The sequence below is a fragment of the Miscanthus floridulus genome, chromosome 10 (genome assembly GCF_019320115.1).
Source record: "Miscanthus floridulus cultivar M001 chromosome 10, ASM1932011v1, whole genome shotgun sequence".
Classification (NCBI taxonomy): Eukaryota; Viridiplantae; Streptophyta; class Magnoliopsida; order Poales; family Poaceae; genus Miscanthus; species Miscanthus floridulus.
This window is the reverse complement of record NC_089589.1, coordinates 116,257,025-116,280,341: the sequence shown is the minus strand read 5'-3', so window position 1 is coordinate 116,280,341 and position 23,317 is coordinate 116,257,025. Positions and strand designations below refer to the sequence as shown.

The 23,317-nt window shown below is 47.2% G+C and overlaps 1 protein-coding gene and 2 pseudogenes across 10 annotated transcripts; 2 read left to right on the top strand and 1 right to left on the bottom strand.

The window, feature by feature from the left end:
- Nucleotides 1-9,685: 9,685 nt before the first annotated feature.
- Nucleotides 9,686-23,224, bottom strand: LOC136487021 (disease resistance protein RGA4-like). 10 transcript variants are annotated; one of them, XM_066484143.1, is made up of 6 exons: nucleotides 23,145-23,224; nucleotides 22,855-23,052; nucleotides 19,752-19,856; nucleotides 18,903-19,602; nucleotides 16,302-18,487; nucleotides 9,688-10,248 (listed from the first exon to the last, which is right to left on the bottom strand). In XM_066484143.1, exon 5 carries the CDS (start codon nucleotides 17,795-17,797, stop codon nucleotides 16,322-16,324), a length of 1,476 nt encoding a protein of 491 aa, XP_066340240.1. In that variant the 5' UTR covers nucleotides 17,798-18,487; nucleotides 18,903-19,602; nucleotides 19,752-19,856; nucleotides 22,855-23,052; nucleotides 23,145-23,224; the 3' UTR covers nucleotides 9,688-10,248; nucleotides 16,302-16,321. The 10 variants fall into 10 exon arrangements, 9 of the variants coding, with proteins under 9 accessions (XP_066340243.1, XP_066340244.1, XP_066340242.1 ...); XM_066484141.1 differs by lacking the exons at nucleotides 22,855-23,052; nucleotides 23,145-23,224 and adding exons at nucleotides 21,478-21,527; nucleotides 22,488-22,801 and having other exon boundaries at nucleotides 18,903-19,622; XM_066484140.1 differs by lacking the exons at nucleotides 22,855-23,052; nucleotides 23,145-23,224 and adding exons at nucleotides 21,478-21,527; nucleotides 22,488-22,801.
- On the top strand, nucleotides 10,289-11,792 carry LOC136487026 (uncharacterized; annotated as a pseudogene).
- On the top strand, nucleotides 12,524-13,551 carry LOC136487025 (uncharacterized; annotated as a pseudogene).
- Nucleotides 23,225-23,317: the final 93 nt, after the last annotated feature.

Below are 23,317 nucleotides of genomic sequence, written 5' to 3'. Positions count from 1 at the left end.
CACCTGAGGCCACATGCATGGAAGGAAACAATAATCATGCATGGAAGGAAATAATCATGCATGGAAGAAAACAATAATCATGTACGGAAGGAAACATTAATCATGCATGGAAGGAAACAATCATGCATGGAAGGAAACAATAATCATGCATGGAATGAAACAATCATGTATGGAAGGAAACAATAATCATTTACTCTTTTTTCAAATAGTGGTCATCATTTCGGAGCCCTTCATGCAGTTTAATAATGGCTGAGGAGCTAGGCTTGCGAGAACTTACTCTTAATTGGGTTGCGAGCTAAGGATGTAGCACTTCAATGGGTGTCTTGGTTGAGTTCTACAATTGCCAAAAATTGATGGTGCTGATAAGATTGACAATCTTGTAACTCTGCAGTACCTTTCTTTTTTTCAAAAAAAAGGAGGACAAATGCTACTTATGGTCGAATCCATGTTCTTTTTGTTGTTTTGATTTGATGCCCACAGCCCACATGTTAACTTTTAGAGGTGTTTGTAAAGAATCAAAAGGAGTTGGCCTAATGTCAATCATTCGTGTCGTCTTTTTCATTCTTTATATTTATACTAGGTAGCGTGCCCGTACGTTGCTATGTGATAACTAACAATTTATACTAAAAACACACGGATCGCACGATAGGATAACAATACTGTAAAAATTAAATACCAACGTTAAAGTAACATTTAACCCAAAAAACAAAGTTTATGAATTTAACACAGTCACGGAGTGCGCGGCGTCGCAGACTCACAAACTCTACTTTATAGACCTTTTCGTGATGCGGCTAAGATAATATTTTATATTGGCAGGAAGAAATCTCCGATATCCATTTCTTTCATTGTAATTCATTTATCTGGACAATGTTTGAGGTGAGAGCACGGTTACAGTTTTTAGTAGCTTTGCGATATTATCCGAAGCTATGAGATTATTGATGTCTTGCAATGATTCTTTCATTAATTTAGTTTTCTATCTATGTTTAATTGTTTATTCAGTCTATTTTATAGGCACGCCGGTAGATAATGGATGACAAAATTCAAGCATCCATAATTTATCTCTTTGACTTTGAACATGAGTTTTGTTTTTATTTTTTAATTGATATATTGTTCTTTTGTTTTTACCGTAGCGTTAGCACGGGCATGCATGAAAAACGAAGATGTCTTTATACTGTAGAAATCTTTCAAGAAGATCATGCATAGAGTATTCTTGTATTGAATATTATATATATACAATCACCTAAATATTCTAATTAAACTATAAAATTTTGAATTAGGATACGAGGTAAGACATGCAAACAGATATTTCAAAACTACCTGTAGAGTCCAAAGAACTTAATAAATAAATCCTTGTAGAGGCAATGCAAATTCTCTCTAATCTTTTATTTGGTGTAGTTAATGTTATCATAGTACCCGCATATATTCATGGGAAATAAATCGTGGACAAAACGTGGATATTTTTTGGTGCGACATTCCAACATGGTTCCATCGTCTTGCCAATATCCTTGAGACAGATCACATAAAGAATGAGAGTCCCTCTATGAGATTGCTCACAAGAGACTCAAACTTATATCTGATCATGGTAATGTTGAATTGCTTTGCATCAAAAGCATCGACAATGATAAACGGGGACATATGTTTTAGTATGCATAGTGGAGGAAAACTCAACCTTAGCCTTCTCAGCAGCTTTTCTGAGCCTTTGCAGTGCTAACTTGTCCTTACTCAGATAATCCAGAGGTGCACCACAAAATTATGCACCACTAAGAAAAGTGTCACCATTGGTTGCCTTGACCTAAAAAATATGTCGAAATTAAGAATTACAACACCTAATTCAACATCTTGGAACAGACACTCAAGTGGATATCTTATTCTACAATATATGTCTGTGTGGATGTAACACCCTAAAATTTGCCTCTTTTGGAAAATATGTTTAAAATAATTTAATTCTGTATTTTGTGCTCATGAAATGTAGGAAAAAAAATAAAATAAATTTCTCATGAATTTAAAATTTATCGTAAAGTAGCAACATGTATGTGCATACATGCTGCTGCATTTTTATTTTTGTAATGAGTGGTTTTGATTTAAACTCAAAAGGATTAAAAAAAGATTATTTGAAAACGAATATGAAAATTTGATTCAGAAAAAAAAGGAATTCATTTCCTCTCTCCTTCACTTTCTTTCAATTCGGCCTGCTGGTCATTCCTGCCCCGCCGGCCTGGCCTGGCCTGCTGGCCCATTTCTTTCCCCGCCAGGCCAGCTCCGCTCCTCCCTTGCGCACCACGCCAGCCCAGCAAGGCGCTGACCCAGCTTGGGCCAGGCAACCGCAGCCGCGCTGCCCGCCTCAACTGCCGTCGTGCCACTGCCGCTGACAGCTCGGCGCCACGAGTCAGCGCCATCCCCCACCTCTGCCCCGCGCCCGGTCAAGCCAGTCATGGCCGCAACTGCTGCGCCCACGTCCCGCGGTGTGGGAGCGCCCCTTCCCCGCGCCCCTGCCTCTACAAAAAGGAAGCCCCGCTCGAGCCACTTCCCCTGCTGCCCTCCCCGCTCCCTCTCGCGTTCCCCTGTGCACGAGGAAGCCGCACGCGCATCACCGGGATCCGCCATCCGCCCCTCCGCGCGAACAGCCATCCCCGAGCCGCCTCCGTCTCCATTTTTTCCCGTGGTGAGATTCGTCGTGCCCTCCTCTCCTTCCCCGACCGTTTCCTTTGGCAATTGGTGCCTTGTATGGCCGTTTTCAGGTGCACCGGCAAGCTCCTCCTCGCTGCCGGTCATGCCGGGCGCCGTGCGAGCCATCCCCCGGCCGTGTTTTGTCACGGGGTGAACTCGCCATCTTCCCCGCGTCTTCCTCGTGGCCTCAGTTGGGCACACCGTGGCCCGTAGGACGAGTTTCCCGCACACCGGCGAGCTCCACGTCGCCGGCAATGGCAGCCCCGCCGCGGAAGCTACTGTTCCGGCCGTCATCTCCTTCTCTCTCATTTCCCTGATCTAATCTAAGCCGATCATCCTTGATCCAACGGCTCTCAGTGGCCGATACCCTCTCGCATGTAAATTTGCTAAAGAGTCCCTCGCTTTCGGATGAATTGAACCCGCCATCCCTAGCGTAGTTTCCAGAGTACGCTTTCTCGTTTTGAAAACGTAAAGTACGCTATTTTAGTCCAAAATACGTTTTTAGTATTTACAGAAATGCCACTAGATTTGTTTTGCTCATAAAAACTTCGTTTTAGCTCCGAATTGATCCGTTCAAATTGTGTTAGCTTTGTAATTTCATAATCTATGTGTTAGTACCACTGTTAATCAATTTTGCAACTTTTAAATTTCATGGTTAGGTTTAATTAAATAAAGTGCTATAGGAAACCCCGTTTAATTCATAACTTTCGCGTTTTAGTTCCGATTTTCATGAACTTCGCGTTGACATGATCGTAGCGAGACGTAGATTATTTTCATAAACATTTTATCTTGTTTTCTATACTGTTGGTGTACTATTCTAATTGTAGGATTGTTTGCTTTGCATGAATGTTCCTGGAATGTTGTGTGTTGCTGTGTTGATCATGTTCAGACGGTGAGGAGAACGTTGGAGATCAAGAGTTCTTCGACGACCAGTAGGACCAGCAAGAGTTTGTGAACCAAGGCAAGTATAGCATGGGCCTACCTTGATGTCCTATTCACTTTAATCATTTACTCATGTGCATGTGTCTATCTTTGATAACCATAAGGACACCCTAGTCATTTGATGACATGTTTTCCTTGACTCCTTTGGGTTAATTGCATTTGGGTAGATTGCTAGTACTCTAACTGAACATGATCTATACAATGGTTAATGGTTCTATGGAACTAAAGGTAAAACATGCTTTATAACAACTGATCCATAGGGCGAAGGAGCAAATGGCTTTCGATCATGTTGCTCTCGGCCCTCCATAAGGACTTATCTGTCGGCAAAAGCTGGGACTGACAGTGCAACCGTGAGAGTCATATGGCTCTAACTTTAGCTCAGTAATAGGACCTTTTCTAGCTTGTTAGAGGTTACCTTTATGGCGTAAAAGGGGCTTGCCACGTTGGGTATAGGGCTGCCTCTGTTCCTATGTGTATAGCCGCGATGGATATGTGCCATAGGAAAGGGGGGTTCCTACATCTGCCTGCCGAGGAAACCTAGCAGCCCTAACTTGTTAGAGAAACCTATGAAATGGCTTCATAGTGTACCCTGCCCGCTCACCTTGGCAGTGACATGGGAGTAATTAACCCGAGCATATGGGAATCACGACTCGCGGTGAATGTGCACCACCTCTGCAGAGGGTTACAAACTGTTATAACAGCCGTGCTCGCGGTCACGAGTGGCCCGAAAAACTCACAGAATAATTGGTTACTCAATGTGGTTCATTTATGATGGTATACGATGATAATATGATGCAAATGATTCTGATATATGATTATGTGGGTTTAAATAGGAGTTTAAGCATAATTTGATAATACTTGATAATAAAATCCTGACTTACTAAAAGTGCTAACTGCAGTAAATCAGTGTCATCATTTTTGAGCTACATAACCCCATGTTATCTTGTTAAGTACGGGAAGTACTTACTCTTGTTTACTTTCTTTATTTGGATAAAAATCCCGGATGGGTAACAGATGACAACTGGTATGAGGAATTTCCTGAGGATTATTAGACTTGTGGTCAACCAGTTGACCTTCCCTGTGATGGTGTTCCACGAAAGAGAGTTATCTTTTATTTTCCGCTGTGATGTATAAGACTAAGTTATGTTATTATCGTGATGTAAGATACACTGTGATGATACTCTTTTATAATTTGTCAGCTTGTGTGTGTGATTGATCCCTAGGCACACATGAGTTAGTGCATTCAATTTTATCCTTAAAACTAGGTGTGATAGTGGAATAGTCTTAAAGCCACACATATTTATACGGTGAGTATAACATACTTTGTTTTAAAATTTTATGAGAGATTTTTAAGACACGTAGTATTATCTATGTGACAGGCACTAATATTTACATATATACTCGAACCTGTGTGTACAGGATTATATGGAGATGCAGCGGAACTTATTCATGGATTTATTGGCGCATGAAAGAAATGGATATCGGAGAATTCTTTCTGCCGATATAAAATATTATCTTAGCCATATCACGAAAAAGTCTATACAATAGAGTTTGTGAGCCTGCGACGCCGCGCTCTCTGTGACTGTGTTAATTTCATGAACTTTGCTTTTTGAATTAAATGTCACTTTAACGTCGGTATTTAATTTAACAGAATTGTTGTTATGTAGAACCGCATGGGCACGCTACCTAGTATAGTGTAAACAAAGAGAGATGATAAAAGTTTTAGAAAATAAAATTAGTTTCATGGGAATAAAACTTGTTTGCATGGTTTCTAACACACGAGAGTCTTCTAAGAACACGTTTATGAAACCCCACCGAGACTTGCCTAATCGAGGACTGGATGAGTAGTTGTTGGTCTTTTTCTTTTTCTTTTTCAAAAAAGGAATTCATATATATAGTTTTTCTAGAAAGACACTCAATAGAGTGTCTCAACAATAGCTCGTACAAAATTACAACTTGACACAGAATGACCTCTAAAAAAATAAAAGTACATTAAAGATCAAGCCAGTCATCTTCTTCCTTTGATCGTCCGTTGCCTGTCAAAGATTGAAAAGCGCACTGAAGAGACAGCAAAGGAAATTGACCCCTACAATCACCATCGCCATACAAGGCTTTGAAGACTGACAACGAGATCTAGATCCACTGAAAGAACATCGGCCAGAGATACCCTTCAAGGAACACAGGCTTACAATCCTTCATCATCAGATCAGAGTATTGGAGATGCCAAACTTTACAATAGAAGAAACCAAAAGAAGAGGTCAAAGTCACCGTGAAGAGAGCCAGTTGACTGCTTCCCCTAATAAACACTCCAAGATCTGAAGAAAACCAACATACCAAATTCTCATTGTCCTTCGTCAACACCAGATCGAACATCGAAGAGGTAGGGAAAGACCAGAGAGACATTATTCTAACGCTTCATCGTCGCCACCACTTTGTCGATGATGCCAGGAACCAAACCTTAGAAGAACAAAGATCAATAAAAGACTAAAAACTACGAAGGGATCGGGTCCCCACTCTTCTGGACACCGGCATGGTCGGATTCATATATATTAGTACTACTAACAGGATCACAGTACGTACTTGGTCCTGCCTTTTTTTTAGGTAATCTGCTTTTTTTATTGAAGAACCGGATTGATATTGCTTCTAATAATAGGGACTAGCTAGCTATAGTAGGTAAAGTCAAATGTGCCTTTAAGGGAATGTGCTTTGAGCACATCTAATTTGCATTGAGATGTGTGTGCACACACTTCTCAGTGCGAATCCAAAGGTGGATGTGCTCAGAGCACATGCCCTTAAGAGAGAAAAAAACCACCTTCAGCTATAGTACTATGCATTAAGATGTGTGTGCGCATTTCTCAATGTGAATCCAAGGGCGGATGTGCTCAGAGCACATGCCCTTAAGGGAAAAAAACTGCCTTCAGCTATAGTACAGTGGTAGGTGCCTTAGGCCTTGTTTAAATGTAGGGGCTAAAGTTTAGGGGTGTCACTTTGGGTGTCACATCGGGGTGTCACATGGGAGTGTTCGAATAATAATAAAAAAATAAATTACAGAAGTCATCAGTACTCCGCGAGACGAATTTATGAAGCCTAATTAATCCGGCATAAGCACATGGTACTATAGTTTTACTGTAGCACCGCGTTGTCAAATCTTGGACTAATTAGGTTTAAAATTTTGTCTCGTAAATTAGTCATAATCTATACGATTAATTATTTTTTTAGTCTATATTTAATACTCTATGCACGTGTCAAATATTCGATAGAATAGGAACTAAACTTTAGAGAAGGAACTAAACACGGCCTTAATTCTGAGAAGCAGGTGCAGAATACATCAATGCCAAACCAGGCACGAAATAGATGTCCTACAACCCATGTACTCCATGAGACGCCCTAGTCGAAGGCGGCCTCAGCCCTCAGGCCTTGACGTCAGCAACTTTTTCCTACTATATAAAATGCTTGTATCCTGATTTCCAAATGGATCGTCACGCTGAATCATATATATATATCGCCGGCACCACGCCTCATCTACTAGTTCGCCATGCATCATGCAAGTGGTGGAACAAAGTTCGATCTCAAACCCTCTGTCTAGTAGACAAGAGCAGGAAGAAGACGAATCGCTGTATGTCACCGTGTGGGCCTTGTGTCATTCATGCAATCAAGCTTTGGGCTTTGTTTTCGCAAGAAGAAGGACACGCAAACATCAAGAATTCAAGATTAAAGAAGAAGAAGAAGAAGATAAGAGAGAGAGAGAGAGAGAAATGCTACAAGGGGGCTTACGGTCGAGACAGTTGGATTTTGGAGTTGGAATGGGCCTATATTTAAATGCAGCTTGGTTTCGTATAAACACCGAAGGTTATGGACCCTCTCGTTTTGTTTTTTTCTCTTTTTTTTGAGCAAACCCTCTCGTTTTGTTGGGGCCGGAGAAGCACAAGAGCAAAATGCGGCCCAGCCCATCCGCTCCCGACAGCGGTCACAAGCCACGCGCGTGGGGGCGTATCCCCTGGCCCCTGCACGCCGTCGCAGAATCTCGACAGTTGGCGGCCGCGTTCATTGCCTTGGATCTCCACAATCCACGCGCGGCGGTTACTGTACTGGACACAGTGACGTCAGCAAAATGAGGAGGTTTGGCATTTCTTTGAAATTTCTCCATTCCAAGCCAGGCCTCAGGTTATCCTGTTCTCTCCCTCTCTCTCGGCTTCATCACAACATAAAGAAGAAAGTTCACGCTACACTCGCCAATCTGGACTCAGGGTGGGTACATTTTAACCGAAGATCGAACACCGAACCGAACCGAACCGAACCGAAACCGAATCGAAATACCGATTTTTCGGTTCGGTTTCGGTTTTTTGCATTTTGGAACATCGGTTGTCGGTTTCAGCTTCGGTTTCCAGGTGGAACTGAACCGAAACACCGTGAAAACGAAATCCCAAAGCGTCCAGGTGTCAGTACACGCGAACACGCCACCCCCTCCCAGGTTCCCACGTATCCCAGCAACCCAGCCCAACCCACGGCCCAGCTGCTCGCATGCGTCCCTGAAAAGAGAAGTAGAGAACAACATCGTCCTCCACGACCCACTCTCACTAGGTCGTTCTTCTCCCGTCCAAGTTGCAAACCCTAGCAGCCGATGCTAACTATCCTCCTGGCGGCGGCGCGGAGCAGCCGCGACCCCACGACAACGTGAGCAGGGGCGCGCGTGGCGGCGGCGGCTACTAGCGACGCGGACAGGGAGCAGCGCGCGGGCGGCAGCTGCGTGCTGCAGCGGGGCGCGGTCCACAGCGGCGAGCTACCCTAGGCGGCACCGAGCAGGTAGCGGCGCGGCATCGAGCGGCTCGGGCAGCGGTGGCGGCGACTGCAACCAGCGAGATTCGGTTAGTACGGTTTAAACCGAAAAACCGATGTAGAAAACCGACACCGAATTCGTCGGATTCCTGTTCTTAGGTGAACCGATCGGTTTTGGATTCTTGAGAACCGAAGTTTTGCCAAACCGAACCGAAATATTGGTTTAAACATGCCCAGTCTGAATCTGGACCCAGAATCCAGTATTTGGGCTTCTGGTTCCATTTGGGCCGGGCTTGCAGTTCCTCTTGGGCCGGTCGTGAGGTCCAGCAGCTTCTGGCCTATTGCTTGGTGCCGAGTCCTCGTTTCCGAAGGAACAGTAACCAAAGGCAGACAACATACATTCTGCAGCTGAATCAGATAACCAGATTTGTCACGCCTCACAAACAATCTTTCATTGATATAAGAGACAGTTCGTCGGTGTACACTAATGCAGCATAAACACTGATCGAGGACAATTGCAATGCTGAGGGTGGTTAATAAAGTTTGATAAGCAGTCGCCAATGGGAATTCTGAAAACACTGAAATAGTCACAATGACAGAGCAAAGGAGGACCAAAAAATAAAGAAAAAGAAGAACACATAAAGCACTTTATGCAGTTCACGTGCCCAGGCATTTCGCTGAAGTCAGTACCATAGCTTTTTTTTTTTTGAGTGGATGAAGTCAGTACCATAGCTAGCATCGATGCTTGTGCACTTCGCTTGCATGCTAGGGCCCAGCCTCGGACACATTTCTATCAGCCCTGCCCATTTCAATGCAGCTTGGGCTACCCGTTTTGTAAACACTGAACGTGATGGACCCTCTCGTTTTCATTGGGCTGCAGAAGTGCAAGAGAAATGAATTCGGCAGCGGTCACCACCAGCCTGGGGCATCGCCGGCGGATCCAGTGCCCGCCGTCGCAGATCCTCCACAGCCAGCGGTGGCGTCCATTGCCTTCGATCTCCACTTCCTGTCGGCGCCGCGTGGACATGCCAGCGCGCCACTCCACAGCTGACACGTTCACCTCCACACTCCAGGCCCGCCTGCCGGCCACGCACTGCCTCTGCCTTCCGACGCGCTTGCCCTGCCATCCCAAGCGCGGATCGGCGAGCGCAGAGAACAGAGCGTGCCTGTTTTTCTGCAGGAAACAGAAACACTACTGCAAACAACAACATTTCGGCCTGCTACTGGCTACAGTACATCGCAGAAAGTGAAACTACGCAGCCCGTGCTCAACATTCAGTCAAATGGATGGAGCGTCCTGATGTACAGCAGCCAATTGCCAACATTTTGGCTCTCTGTTTCGTAACCAAGGTACCAATGATCACATACATCTGTTGCCAGCAGCGGGAAGAGCACAGACAGAATCCGTGTCACGCACGGAGCAGACAGCAGAGAATGGCATCAAACTCCAGTTCATGAAATATTTGTAGATTAGCATTTGGTCCAAGCTGAATAGTACATAAAGGATCAAGTTTATGTAGGTGCCTCAAGTGCAGAATACGGTACGAGTACAGGAAGCAGCCAAGCAGGAACATCGTCTTTTACAAACAAGTGAAACACTGAATCGACAAGGCTGAAACTGAAATGGAACATGACTACCATCTGCGTGTTCTGATGGACTTATTTTTTAGATGGTACATATAACGGCTCAACAAACCTCATAATATAACCACACATAAATAGCAAACAGAGCACAAATAGTCTTCGCAGCAACCGTATGGCATACATACACTGCTGCTCTGAAACGAGGTAAAGCAGCAACGAATGGCCGTCGAACCAGAAACTTTGCTTTCAAGAGATGCTCTCCGAAACTTGATCATTTATGCTGCAGAGTTTAAATGGATATCACTGTATCAGTTCTGAACATTCGGATGTAACTGTTAGAGGTGAATGGTAAATAAATGTTCTTCTGCTAACCGAAAATAACTACGACATGAGGAAGACCAACAAACTGCCTTTTTTGTGTGGAAGTTTTAGGCAATAGCCTCAACCAGATTTGGTTTGTGAATAGAAACTAGGGGATGCAGCACTGTCACAGATATTTATGCAAAGGGGGTTGTTAGAGGAGTCAAGTGCCTATTGGGCCTTAGCCTATTAGAGTAAATTAGTCGCTTGCTTAAGGGCCAAGTCAGACCTCTCTATATAATGAGAGGAGATATATCAATCTAAAATCAAGCAAGAGATTAGAAGGAAATCTCTTCTCTCTTGCCGGCCGTGGGCGAAGCCCCACGGCCGGCCTCCCCCTGCGCCCCTAGCCCTAGCCGCCGCCACCACCACGCGAACAGTACCCCGCGGTTACTGTAGCACGCTAGCCGCCGTCGCTCCCCTCAACTCTCTCCTCTCAATCCTAGCAGCCACATAACATCTGATATCAGAGATTTCCAGGACGATGTCCACAGCTCCGCAATCCTCCGGCGTCCTGCCGACGCCGGTGTCGTCCGTTCCGCTGCCGTCCACGTCCTCCGAACTCTCGGAGACCTCTGGCACCGCTCTCACCCTCGACGGTTTAGCCGGTGTGATGGAACAATTTGCCCGCAACATGGATCAGATTGGTCGTACGTTGGATGCCCTCAGCCTCAACATCTCCACCCTGCAGCAATCTGTGGCGGGCCTCCTTCCGCCGCCCCCACCACCACCTCCACAGCCATGGCAGCCGTAGGCGATCTTCCCCTATGCCATGCCTCAGACCAGCGGGGTTGTCATGGCGCCTAGCGGCACCCTAGCTCCGGGCATCCTCGACGGCGGGGTGGACGGCCCCTTGTTCCACGACGGCAGCCTGATGCCGACGCTCTCCGCCGCGTCGCCCTCGCTGGACAGCACGGACGCGGAGAGCAGCAGTCCCGCGCTGCTGTCCACCTCTCCTTCACTGATCCCATCGTTCACCACCCCCAGCCCCGTGCCGCCACAGCAGGACAGCGATGGCGTCTTCTACGGGGGCGTGGATGGCATCCAGGCATTGGCGGCGCAGCTGCAGGCGATGGCGCATTGCCTCCTAGCGCGCCGGCAGGGACGACAACACCCCATCTTCAAGCGGCGGCGTCCAGTCATCCCTACAGCAGCAGCCTTGCAGCTCACGGAGAGGAAGGTGACTGCGCGGGCAAGTGCCTGCAAGGTGTTTGCGGCGGTGCGGCTGCAGGCTGCGGCGCGTGGCCTCCTAGCGCGCCGGCGGCTGCAGAAGATGCGCTCACCTATGCACGAGGCGACCTTGGCGGCGGTCGACCTCAGCATAGGGGAGCGTGACCTAGCATGGTCGGTCGACCTCGCCTGGTCGGACGGCCACCAGCAACCGCGCCAACCTGCTGTTGTCTTCAGGCGCAAGCATGGTGTTTTTTCCGTGGGCGGCGAACTCCAACTCTGCGGCACCGGTGATATGGGAGCAGCTTCCCTCCTTGTCACCGGCGGGGACGCACTGCCTAGCGCCATCGCATTCCGCCACCGTCCGCCACGAGCACGTCTCCGCTGGTTGCTGTTGCCACCAATTCTAGGTGGCCATACCCGTGCACCCTTCTCGTTCCGATGGTCTCCATGGGATCCAGGTGGCTACACACGTGCTGGTCCAGCAAGCGGAGGGTGCGCGCCGTATCTTCAGGAGTCAAAAATAAAGAGTCGTAGTCTTCTTCAGGTCAATAAAATAAGCCGAGATGTAAAAGGCTTATTTTTAGGTGTTAGGTTTGTATCTAGTGGAGGCATCGTTAGTGTCATCGTTAGATTGCAGCTCGAGGACGAGCTGCATGTCCAGGTGTGGTGTAGTGTTAGAGGAGTCAAGGGCCTACTAGGCCTTAGCCCATTAGAGTTAATTAGTCGCTTGCTTAAGGGCCAAGTCAGACCTCTCTATATAATGAGAGGAGATATATCAATCTAGAATCAAGCAAGAGATTAGAAGGAAATCTCTTCTCTCTTGCCAGTCGTGGGCGAAGCCCCGCGGCCGGCCTCCCCTTGCGCCCCTAGCCCTAGACGCCGCCGCCACCACATGAACAGTACCCCCCGCGGTCATTGTAGCACGCGGTTACTGTAGCACGCTAGCCGCCGTCGCTCTCCTCAACTCTCTCCTCTCAATCCTAGCAGCCACATAACATCTGGTATCAGAGATTTCTAGGACGATGTCCACAGCTCTGCAATCCTCCGGCGTCCTGCCGACGCCGATGTCGTCCGTTCCGCTGCCGTCCGCGTCCTCCGAACTCTCGGAGACCTCTGGCACCGCTCTCACCCTCGAGGGTTTAGCCGGTGTGATGGAACAATTTGCCCGCAACATGGATCAGATCGGCCGTACGGTGGATGCCCTCAGCCTCAACGTCTCCACCCTGCACCAATCTGTGGCGGGCCTCCTTCCGCCGCCCCCACCACCACCTCCACAGCCGTGGCAGCCGCAGGCGATCTTCCCCTATGCCATGCCTCAGACCAGCGGGGTTGTCATGGCACCTGGCGGCACCCTAGCTCCGGGCGTCCTCGACGGCGGGGTGGACGGCCCCTTGTTCCACGACGGCAGCCTGATGCCGACGCTCTCCGCCACGTCGCCCTCGCTGGACAGCACGGGCGCGGAGAGCAGCAGTCCCGCGCTGCTGTCCACCTCTCCTTCACTGATCCCATCGTTCACCACCCCCAGCCCCATGCCGCCACAGCAGGACAGCGATGGCGTCTTCTACGGGGGCGTGGATGGCATCCAGGCATCGGTGGCGCAGCTACAGGCGGTGGCGCATTGCCTCCTAGCGCGCCGGCAGGGACGACAACACCCCATCTTCAAGCGGCGGCGTCCAGTCGTCCCTACAGCAGCAGCCTTGCAGCTCACGGAGAGGAAGGTGACTGCGCGGTCAAGTGCCTGCAAGGTGTTTGCGGCGGTGCGGCTGCAGGCTGCGGCGCGTGGCCTCCTAGCGCGCCGGCGGCTGCAGAAGATGCGCTCACCTATGCGCGAGGTGACCTTGGCGGCGGTCGACCTCAGCATAGGGGAGCGTGACCTAGCATGGTCGGTCGACCTCGCCTGGTCGGACGGCCACCAGCAACCGCGCCAACCTGCTGTTGTCTTTAGGCGCAAGCATGGTGTTTTTTCCGTGGGCGGCGAACTCCAACTCTGCGGCACCGGCGATATGGGAGCAGCTTCCCTCCTTGTCACCGGCGGGGACGCACTGCCTAGCGCCATCGCATTCCGCCACCGTCCGCCACAAGCACGTCTCCGCTGGTTGCTGTTGCCACCAATTCTAGGTGGCCATACCCGTGCACCCTTCTCATTCCGATGGTCTCCATCGGATCCAGGTGGCTACACACGTGCTGGTCCAGCAAGCGGAGGGTGCCCGCCGTATCTTCAGGAGTCAAAAATAAAGAGTCGTAGTCTTCTTCAGGTCAATAAAATAAGCCGAGATGAAAAAGGCTTATTTTTAGGTGTTAGGTTTCTGTCTAGTGGAGGCATCGTTAGTGTCATCGTTAGATTGCACCTCGAGGACGAGCTGCATGTCCAGGTGGGGTGTAGTGTTAGAGGAGTCAAGGGCCTATTGGGCCTTATCCCATTAGAGTTAATTAGTCGCTTGCTTAAGGGCCAAGTCAGACCTCTCTATATAATGAGAGGAGATATATCAATCTAGAATCAAGCAAGAGATTAGAAGGAAATCTCCTCTCTTGCTGACCGTGGGCGAAGCCCCGCGGCCGGCCTCCGCCTGCGCCCCTAGCCCTAGCCGCCGCCACCACCACGTGAACAGTACCCCGCGGTCACTGTAGCACGCTAGCCGCCGTTGCTCCCCTCACCTCTCTCCTCTCAATCCTAGCAGCCACATAACATCTGGTATCAGAGATTTCTAGGACGATGTCCACAGCTCCGCAATCCTCCGGCGTCCTGCCGACGCCGGTGTCATCTGTTCCGCTACCGTCCGCGTCCTCCGAACTCTCGAAGACTTCTGGCACCGCTCTCACCCTCGAGGGTTTAGCCGGTGTGATGGAACAATTTGCCCGCAACATGGATCAGATTGGTCGTACGGTGGATGCCCTCAGCCTCAACGTCTCCACCCTGCAGCAATCTGTGGCGGGCCTCCTTCCGCCGCCCCCACCACCACCTCCACAGCCGTGGCAGCCGTAGGCGATCTTCCCCTATGCCATGCCTCAGACCAGCGGGGTTGTCATGGCGCCTGGCGGCACCCTGGCTCCGGTCGTCCTCGACGGCGGGGTGGACGGCCCCTTGTTCCACGGCGACAGCCTGATGCCGACGCTCTCCGCCGCATCGCCCTCGCTGGACAGCACGGGCGCGGAGAGCAGCAGTCCCGCGCTGCTGTCCACCTCTCCTTCACTGATCCCATCGTTCACCACCCCCAGCCCCGTGCCGCCACAGTAGGACAGCGATGGCGTCTTCTACGGGGGCGTGGATGGCATCCAGGCATCGGCGGCGCAGCTGCAGGCGATGGCGCATTGCCTCCTAGCGCGCCGGCAGGGGTGACAACACCCCATCTTCAAGCGGCGGCGTCCAGTCGTCCCTACAGCAACAGCCTTGCAGCTCACGGAGAGGAAGGTGACTGCGCGGGCAAGTGCCTGCAAGGTGTTTGCGGTGGTGCGGCTGCAGGCTACGGCGCGTGGCCTCCTAGCACGCCAGCGGCTGCAGAAGATGCGCTCACCTATGCACGAGGCGACCTTGGCGACGGTCGACCTCAGCATAGGGGAGCACGACCTAGCATGGTCGGTCGACCTCGCCTGGTCGGACGGCCACCAGCAACCGCGCCAACCTGCTGTTGTCTTTAGGCGCAAGCATGGTGTTTTTTCCGTGGGCGGCGAACTCCAACTCTGCAGCACCGGCGATATGGGAGCAGCTTCCCTCCTTGTCACCGGCGGGGATGCACTGCCTAGCGCCATCGCATTCCGCCACCGTCCGCCACGAGCACGTCTCCGCTGGTTGCTGTTGCCACCAATTCTAGGTGGCTATACCCGTGCACCCTTCTCGTTCCGATGGTCTCCATGGGATCCAGGTGGCTACACACGTGATGGTCCAGCAAGCGGAGGGTGCCCGCCGTATCTTTAGGAGTCAAAAATAAAGAGTCGTAGTCTTCTTCAGGTCAATAAAATAAGCCGAGATGTAAAAGGCTTATTTTTAGGTGTTAGGTTTGTGTCTAGTGGAGGCATCGTTAGTGTCATCGTTAGATTGCAGCTCGAGGACGAGCTGCATGTCCAGGTGAGGTGTAGTGTTAGAGGAGTCAAGGGCCTATTGGGCCTTAGCCCATTAGAGTTAATTAGTCGCTTGCTTAAGGGCCAAGTCAGAACTCTCTATATAATGAGAGGAGATATATCAATCTAGAATGAAGCAAGAGATTAGAAGGAAATCTCTTCTCTCTTACCGGCCGTGGTCGAAGCCCCGCGGCCGGCCTCCCCCTGCGCCCCTAGCCCTAGCCGCCGCCACCACCACGTGAACAGTACCCCCGCTGGCACTGTAGCATGCGGTTGCTGTAGCACGCTAGCCGCCATCGCTCCCCTCACCTCTCTCCTCTCAATCCTAGCAGCCACATAACAGGGGTGAAGATTGATACACAGTGATCTTATCTTACTAGTAGTAGTACTAATTGGACACTATAAAAGAGGCTCAAGTTAATCCATATGAGATGTTTTGGACAACAGTGAATTTTAGCAATTCTCAAAATATCAGAAAGATTTGGCCATCAACTAGTAACACTAAAAATAATTAATTAAGAGTGTACTCTACAGCCTAAAAATGTCTGTTTTGATAAAATCTGAAAGAAGTATTTTGAATAAAAGGTATAATAAGCATTAGAGGTTTAACGTAGTGCCTCTAACTAGTAACAGCAAGGATGTAGTAATAACGAACTTCTAATGGTATGTCTCTTAAAGTTTTTAGCCACATATTGATAAAGTACTGTAACACTAATAAACTGCATCAGTTATAGATGAACTGACCAGAGTGCTGCTAGCCATGATCAGGACACCACCCTTGAAGAAGGTGGCATGTCAATGTCCATCTCCATCGCAGCACTACAGAGCTCGGTGGACGCTGGAGAGGGGTTTGCAACTATTGCTTCATTCAAAGAATTGTCGTCTTCTCGTTTTACATGCTTCGAATCAGAAGAACTGGGTTTGTCAACTGAATTTGTTTCGACCCTTGAGATCGAACGTTCCCCTCGCATGGTGGAGGAGCCAGTCGCAGGTACTGTTCTCTCCGTGGCAACATATTTCACCATAGACCCCGTGCCATTCAGATCAACACTTTTCAGATACAAAACTCTTGGTCTCTTTGGATGCTTCTTAGCTGAATCTTCCCAATCAGTTTTTGTTTCCTGCTTAACCTCAGAGTCAAGTGCAATTTCCTGGAGAATTTTGTGCCATTTGATTTCGATGCCAGATAGCCCATCTAAACCATGATTGAGAAGCCGAAGTGAGAGGAGATCGGGCAAAGCTCCTTCTTCAATCTTGGGGAGGCTTGGACATTGCACAAGACATAGGCATAGCAGTCCTGGAAAATCCTCACTTGTGATGACGAAGCCTTCAAGACTGACTCCATCCAATCTGAGGGACTCCAAATCACTGAGCTTGCGCAGGTCTGATAGGTCTTTATCCGTCAGATCATTAGTCGACGAAAGGCACAACTCCCGGAGACTCCACAACACCGTAGTAAACTGAACCAGTCCCCTCAGCTCTCCATGTAGTTTCAGGGACCTGAGGTTACCATATGCTAGAGAACGCAGGATCCTTACTGAAAAATTCCCAGTATCTAATGACAGAGAACGAACACAAACACCTGTGTCCAAGTCAGCCTGCACGAAGTTTTCAATAGCCACCAAAAGGACATCAAGGCCCTCATCAGTTGTCGAGTTGCAGCATATCTTAACCTTTGTCAATATCTTCATATAAAGCATTAACTTTGAAAACCCAGGGTTATTGTCTGTGACAAATCCTGCTAGCGTTTGCATATTACTTTTTTCAGGCACATACTTTTGTGGTTCACTTTTGTCCCAGTCCGTCTTATCAAGCTGGAACCTTCCCAACAGATGAGCTAGGTGGGGCAGCTTGATGACTTCCACGGGTAATATGATAACTTTCTTTGTCTTCCTCATGTCGAGGGTCTCTAAGCAATGTAATTTCTCAATATGCTTCGGCAGTCTGCTTATTTTGTCCCCGACACTCAAGTATTTCAGATACCATAGCTTGTGTATGCCATCAAGATGTTTGTCCTCCAAATCCTTGCATTCTTCCAAATCCAAGACTCTCAGCAGCTGACACTTGGCAAAATACCCAGCAGCTTCACCTGAACTTCCATAGATCGTCAGAGAATGGGCACGGGATTTCTCTTCATCATCCCCATACTTGCTGTTTGGTGTGTTCTGAATAAAGAGGTGGCGGTAGTCTTTTCTTTCTTCGTTGTTGAAAGATGTAATGAACTTAGAAGACATGGACATGTACAGCAGGAACTCGTGGAAGATGCTATGAGCTCTGCAAGTCTTCACATTTGCATTCTTGTATCAATTGGCCAAATGGTACTCTGGTCAACTAGTTTCTTGAAGTTATCTTCTGCAACAACTAGAGTGCTGCGTGAATGATCATGCTTCACATATCCTTCAGCCGACCATCGCCTTATCAATCTGCTCCTGCTGATGTGACAACCATTTGGGAACACACAAACATAGAGTAAGCAGGTCTTGAGATTGAGAAAACCTTTTGGCAGGCATCTGTAGGTACTCATAAGAACCTTTTGCAGGTCCATGAAGGCATCGTCCGTTGCCATACGAAAGCCTAGGTTGCTGCAGAGTTTCTCACAGACTGATTTGGTGATCCTATCTTCACTCTGCAAATAATTTGCCAAGGTAAGAAGAGCATGAGGGTGGCCATCACATTTATTCATGATTGACGTTGAGCTCCTCTCCAAATCAGGCGAATGCCCCTTCAATACAGCTCTCAGCAACTCCTTGGAATGCTTGTTACCTAGAGCTTCCATATTGTGCACATAACCGTTCCCACGGCTGCACACTTTAGCTACTCTCTGAATTGTTGTTGTCACAATTATTCTTCCTGTTGCCTTTTCAGGGAAGGCAGATTTGATACCGTCCCACCATGTTTGATTCTTGATGTCATCAAGTATAATAAGGTACCTAGCAGATTGATTGATAAAATGAAATGTTAGTACAGTTATCATTCACTAGAATGAGGGGTCAATTTGGTACATTAGCCACTAATAATGGTGAGCTTGAAGGAAGCACATACACCATTGTAATTCAATCTGTTGCACACAGTGGCAGATTAAATATTTTCTTTTGTTTATTAGGCACCCTAAAGGCCACTGTCTTATATATCATTGACTTATATACACAAAGAGTGGAGTAAAAAATAATAGAGACAACTGCTCCACTTTTTTGTCAATAAATCGTAGGGGCCTCAGAAAAAAAGTAGAAATATTGTATCCAAGCTCTTCTTTAACACAGAACAAATGCAGGGTCACTTCTTTGCTAAGCCTATGCTCCCATAAAAATAAATGGAATAAAGCTAAATGGAGAACAAAATCATTACCTCTTAGTTCCCTTCAGATACTCTGAGATCTTGGCCTGGAGCTGTTCAACGTCTAAGTCAGATATCTTGTCTCCCTGGCCAAGCTTCTGAAGTAACTCCATGAGGAGTCCCTTGGCATCACACCTGTGCTTCGACGCCACAATCCAGGCTCGGTGACGGAATTTGTGGGTGACATCGGGGCAATCATATACTGCCTTCGCGAGCGTGGACTTTCCAGATCCACTGAACCCGACGATGGAGATCACGCTCAGCTGCTCCGGCTCGCCCTCCACATCCTTGGTCGCCCACTCACAAATCTCTTGCCTGGACTCGTCGATGCCCACAGGTTCGATCTTTGTTGTGTATGTGTTCGCTGGGGGCGTCGAGGAGTGGGAGATTTGGCGGCCATTGATGTCCTTGTCGTGGTCGCTTCTCCGCTGTTTTGCATCCTTCAGCCTCTCCTTGAGTTTTTTTACCTTGGCATCTAAGAGTGTCTCGGTGGTGAATCCGAGGGCCTTATGGAGTGGGCTGCCATTTTTTTCAACAACGTGCCGCAGGATCCGATCGAGGAAGTCCTCGATTTCGAGTGCCAGATCATGCATCTCTTCCCGGTATTTGCCCATCACGGCACTCAAATCGACCTCTTCCAAAAGCTGGTCCTCCTCATCTCCAGCGATCATGTAACACCCCAGGTGCCACGCAACCCAAGGATGCTACACAACTACACCACAAAATGCCGAACTATAAAATTTCAGCAGCAAATACCTTGAAACCAGCCCAACGCGGAAGCAACAAATAGATAGATTATCAAGCGTGGTTCTCTAACATAACAACTACTCGACTTAAACAAACATGAATAAGGATACTCACATCTCATAAACTTAAAAGAACACATCTTAGCATTATGTAGGATCCCGTGAAAGTGTATGTAGTGCAACTAACCCACTTCCCTCCATGCTAGCATCAAAAGACAACCTGGGGAGGGGAAAACAAGAGTGAGATTGAATAATCTCAGCAAGCGAACTACTTCAACAGGCTATTTAAACCACATTAGATTAACCAATCATTCGATAAAGTAACAAGTATTAACATCTCCACCAATCTACTTGATATACCAAGAATTATGCGATCATGGCAATGGCAAAACAACATTAGTCTGTACAATAGTTACCATAACGATTGATATAAGGTCCACGTAGAACAATAGTTAACAACCCTCAAAAGCCATAGCATATAGGCCTCCATAACAACTAAAAATATAGGTAGCATAAATACAGAACATATACCTGAAAAAAATGGAATAACATTTGCAATGGCATTGAAGCCCATAGGAATGCACTGCAACAACACATATAATATCTCCACAGTCCATAGGCCATACCATAATACACATCACCATAGAGAAGCATCACTTACCATGTTAGTCATTGCAACTCTATCACGCCAATATTTCAAATATCCATACATAACAAATATGCGAATGGCAAGAAGCTCACATACGATATATTCGAAATCCCATAAGTAACATCCCAGTGTATGTCGGCACAAGGTAACTTCATCACATCCCACATCCAAAACATTCCGAATTATATATCAATGCACATGAACTCCTGCCTTCAGGTGTGAAGTTGTATCGGCACCCAATAAATGATGATGTATGCATATGCATGCATATGAACTCCTACCTTCATACCCAACAAGGTATGAAGCTGCATCGTTATGACGATGTTGTACCGGTACGGTCGCAACCATAGGTTCACGACATAACTCCAAATGCCATGCAATGCAATGTGATGCAATGCCACAATATAAATGCCATCTCCAGAATCCAAATACCACATACTCCATAATGACAAGAGAACAAGCCATGATAATATATACGGAGAGATGCATAAAGAGCTTATTCAACATAAATAGTATCAACCATGATTGAATTATAGAATCTCATGTATGCCAAGTATCAACGAAATCATTCTCCATATCATGTTATCTATGGGTCACATTCATTTTAACAGGTATAGGATAGAATGTAAGTATTATCTTTTTAAATATGGAGTAAAGCACCAATTCTTAAGTTTGAACACACATATACCCAAAGACTTCTAGAAACTACTTCTAACCTTACTCATAACCCAAAACTTCATTTGGTCCGCACGTGTTAGCCCTAGGAGACAAAAAGTAGCATAATGCCACAGATGTTTTCAAACACCAAGATCAACATAATGCTATAACAAATCCATCAGCTATTAAGCCACTAAGGATTCCATAGACTTCGTCTATAGTAAAAGAATCATGAGATAGTTTAAATTACCAAGTATGTGCCACATGTGCAATATACTATCAGCCTCAACCATGAGTCCAAAAACCATCATCCATTGAACATTTCATTTATCTATGCAGCCATGTCGAATTAAAAAGGAATACACCCACTACATAGCTGTACTAGTAACATCATATTTATACTTCTGCCATAACTATGAGCATCATGTATGTTTTTCAGATTACCACATATAAGTATGTGTGCTGCATTTTATAAGTGGAGGCAGTAAAGATAGCATGTTAAAGTGGTAGCAACACAACAGCTACATTCACTTGCCTTTACCGACGATGAAAACGGACGCTAGTTGCGTCTCGAAGTGACTCCACCTGAACATACATGTTTTTCAGTTTGCAGCAGTACCAAAGATGTATATAAACAGCAAACAAATGCTTCCTATGCTCGGAAAAACCCCCGCAAACAAGGCCTGACAACACTCTGGAAATTCAGCCAACAGCAGCACTGCTGCTTCATCCTTTTGTATCTTTTAATCTATTACGGCTATGATAGCAAACAAATACACTTTGGGGATCTACACAACAAGGCCTACAACTTTCATGAAGAGATTATATTTTTATCATGCTTAAAAGATGGCCTAATCGGCAGTTGAAAACAGGCTTCAGAATTTGTCTAACAATTGAGACAGCAGACTTCACATTTTTATAACTCCATATCCATTTGTCCAAAAATTATGAAATTTGGCCAGAATGCAAATCATCTCATGGTCTACAACTCTCATATTTCTCACATTTGCAGATAGGGTCAGCAAGGTGGCCCAATGAATGAGCAAAGAATAACTGAACATTCTGCAGAGAAAACAGTACCTCTAACTTCAAAAATCTATATCTAGAGTTCCTCTTATCCAAAGGCCATGATCTTTACCAATATGGAAAGCTAATGAAAAATGCTACAAGTCTCCTATAATTTGTAAAGTCATATAAATCCTCTAAGGTTCTTCAAATCCGGCTAGATCCAGCTCTGTCCAGATTTTCGTCAGAAAATAGCAGCTAGCTTAGAAAATTCATCTCTCTCAAACCATCTGGGCTAAAATCATGAAATTTCACAGGCAAACAGATCTGAAGGTCCTCTATAACTTCCATATTATCAACTTGTTGAGGAAAAATCGTTTAGGTCAACTAAACCACATGAACAGCAGCACTGCTCGAGCTCCAGGACAGCAGACCCTAGGTTGACATCCAAATGGTGATTCCCCCACAAACCCACTAATCCCCATGACCAAGAAACATCTAAGCACCTCAATTAACAGTTTTAAAGTGGATTCACCTCACCTTGGATATTCCCCAAACCTAGGGCAGCAGGAAGAGATGGGGAAAGGACTAATCTCCATGGAAGACGCACCTCTTCTTGCTCCTCTTGACATCCCCGATCCGATTTGCTGGATCCCCCCAAGGGTTTGGCGCTGCAGAGCTTGGATTCAAAGGTAGGCAGACATGGGAGGAGGAGGGAGAGAGGAAGAACGTGAGGAAGAGGGGAGGGTCGGTCAGGAGGAAGGAGGGGCTGGCTGGCTGGGCCTTTAGCAGGCCCCCCCTTCCCTATCTTTCTTCTTTTTTTTTTGGGTATTACAGATCATGAGAAGGTCTCTCCTGATGGATTCAATGTCATTATTGAAGTCCGACCAAAGATCATAGCGCTTACATATAAGCTTGATGACCACCGACACCATGTTGCTCGTCACAGCGCCCAGCAGACTGCCCACCAGGGGGGCCACCATGGCAGCAACCATACCTCCCTTCAACTTCAAGCCACTGGTTCATCAGCGGCCGGATCACTCTCGTGTGCACCTCTCCATGTCCATGCCCATGCTTATGCTAGATCGCTGTCAACTCAGGGTAGCTGGATGAAAGATATATGATGAACTAACGTTAGAAACCAGTTCCTGGCTAGCAATGAAAAACAGGTAGGGGTGTGCTCTTTTTTTTTATTACCAAAATGTTTGTTGGCCTTCAAATTCCTCGCCCCTAGCTGATTTTTTTAGAAGAATGAATAATTCTAGACGCCCTAGCTGATAGTTGTACAGGATATCTCTTTCATGGAAAGCACAAAGTAGTCAAAATGTCATTATGATAAGATACCTGCCATGTTCGTTTCATGTAAAATA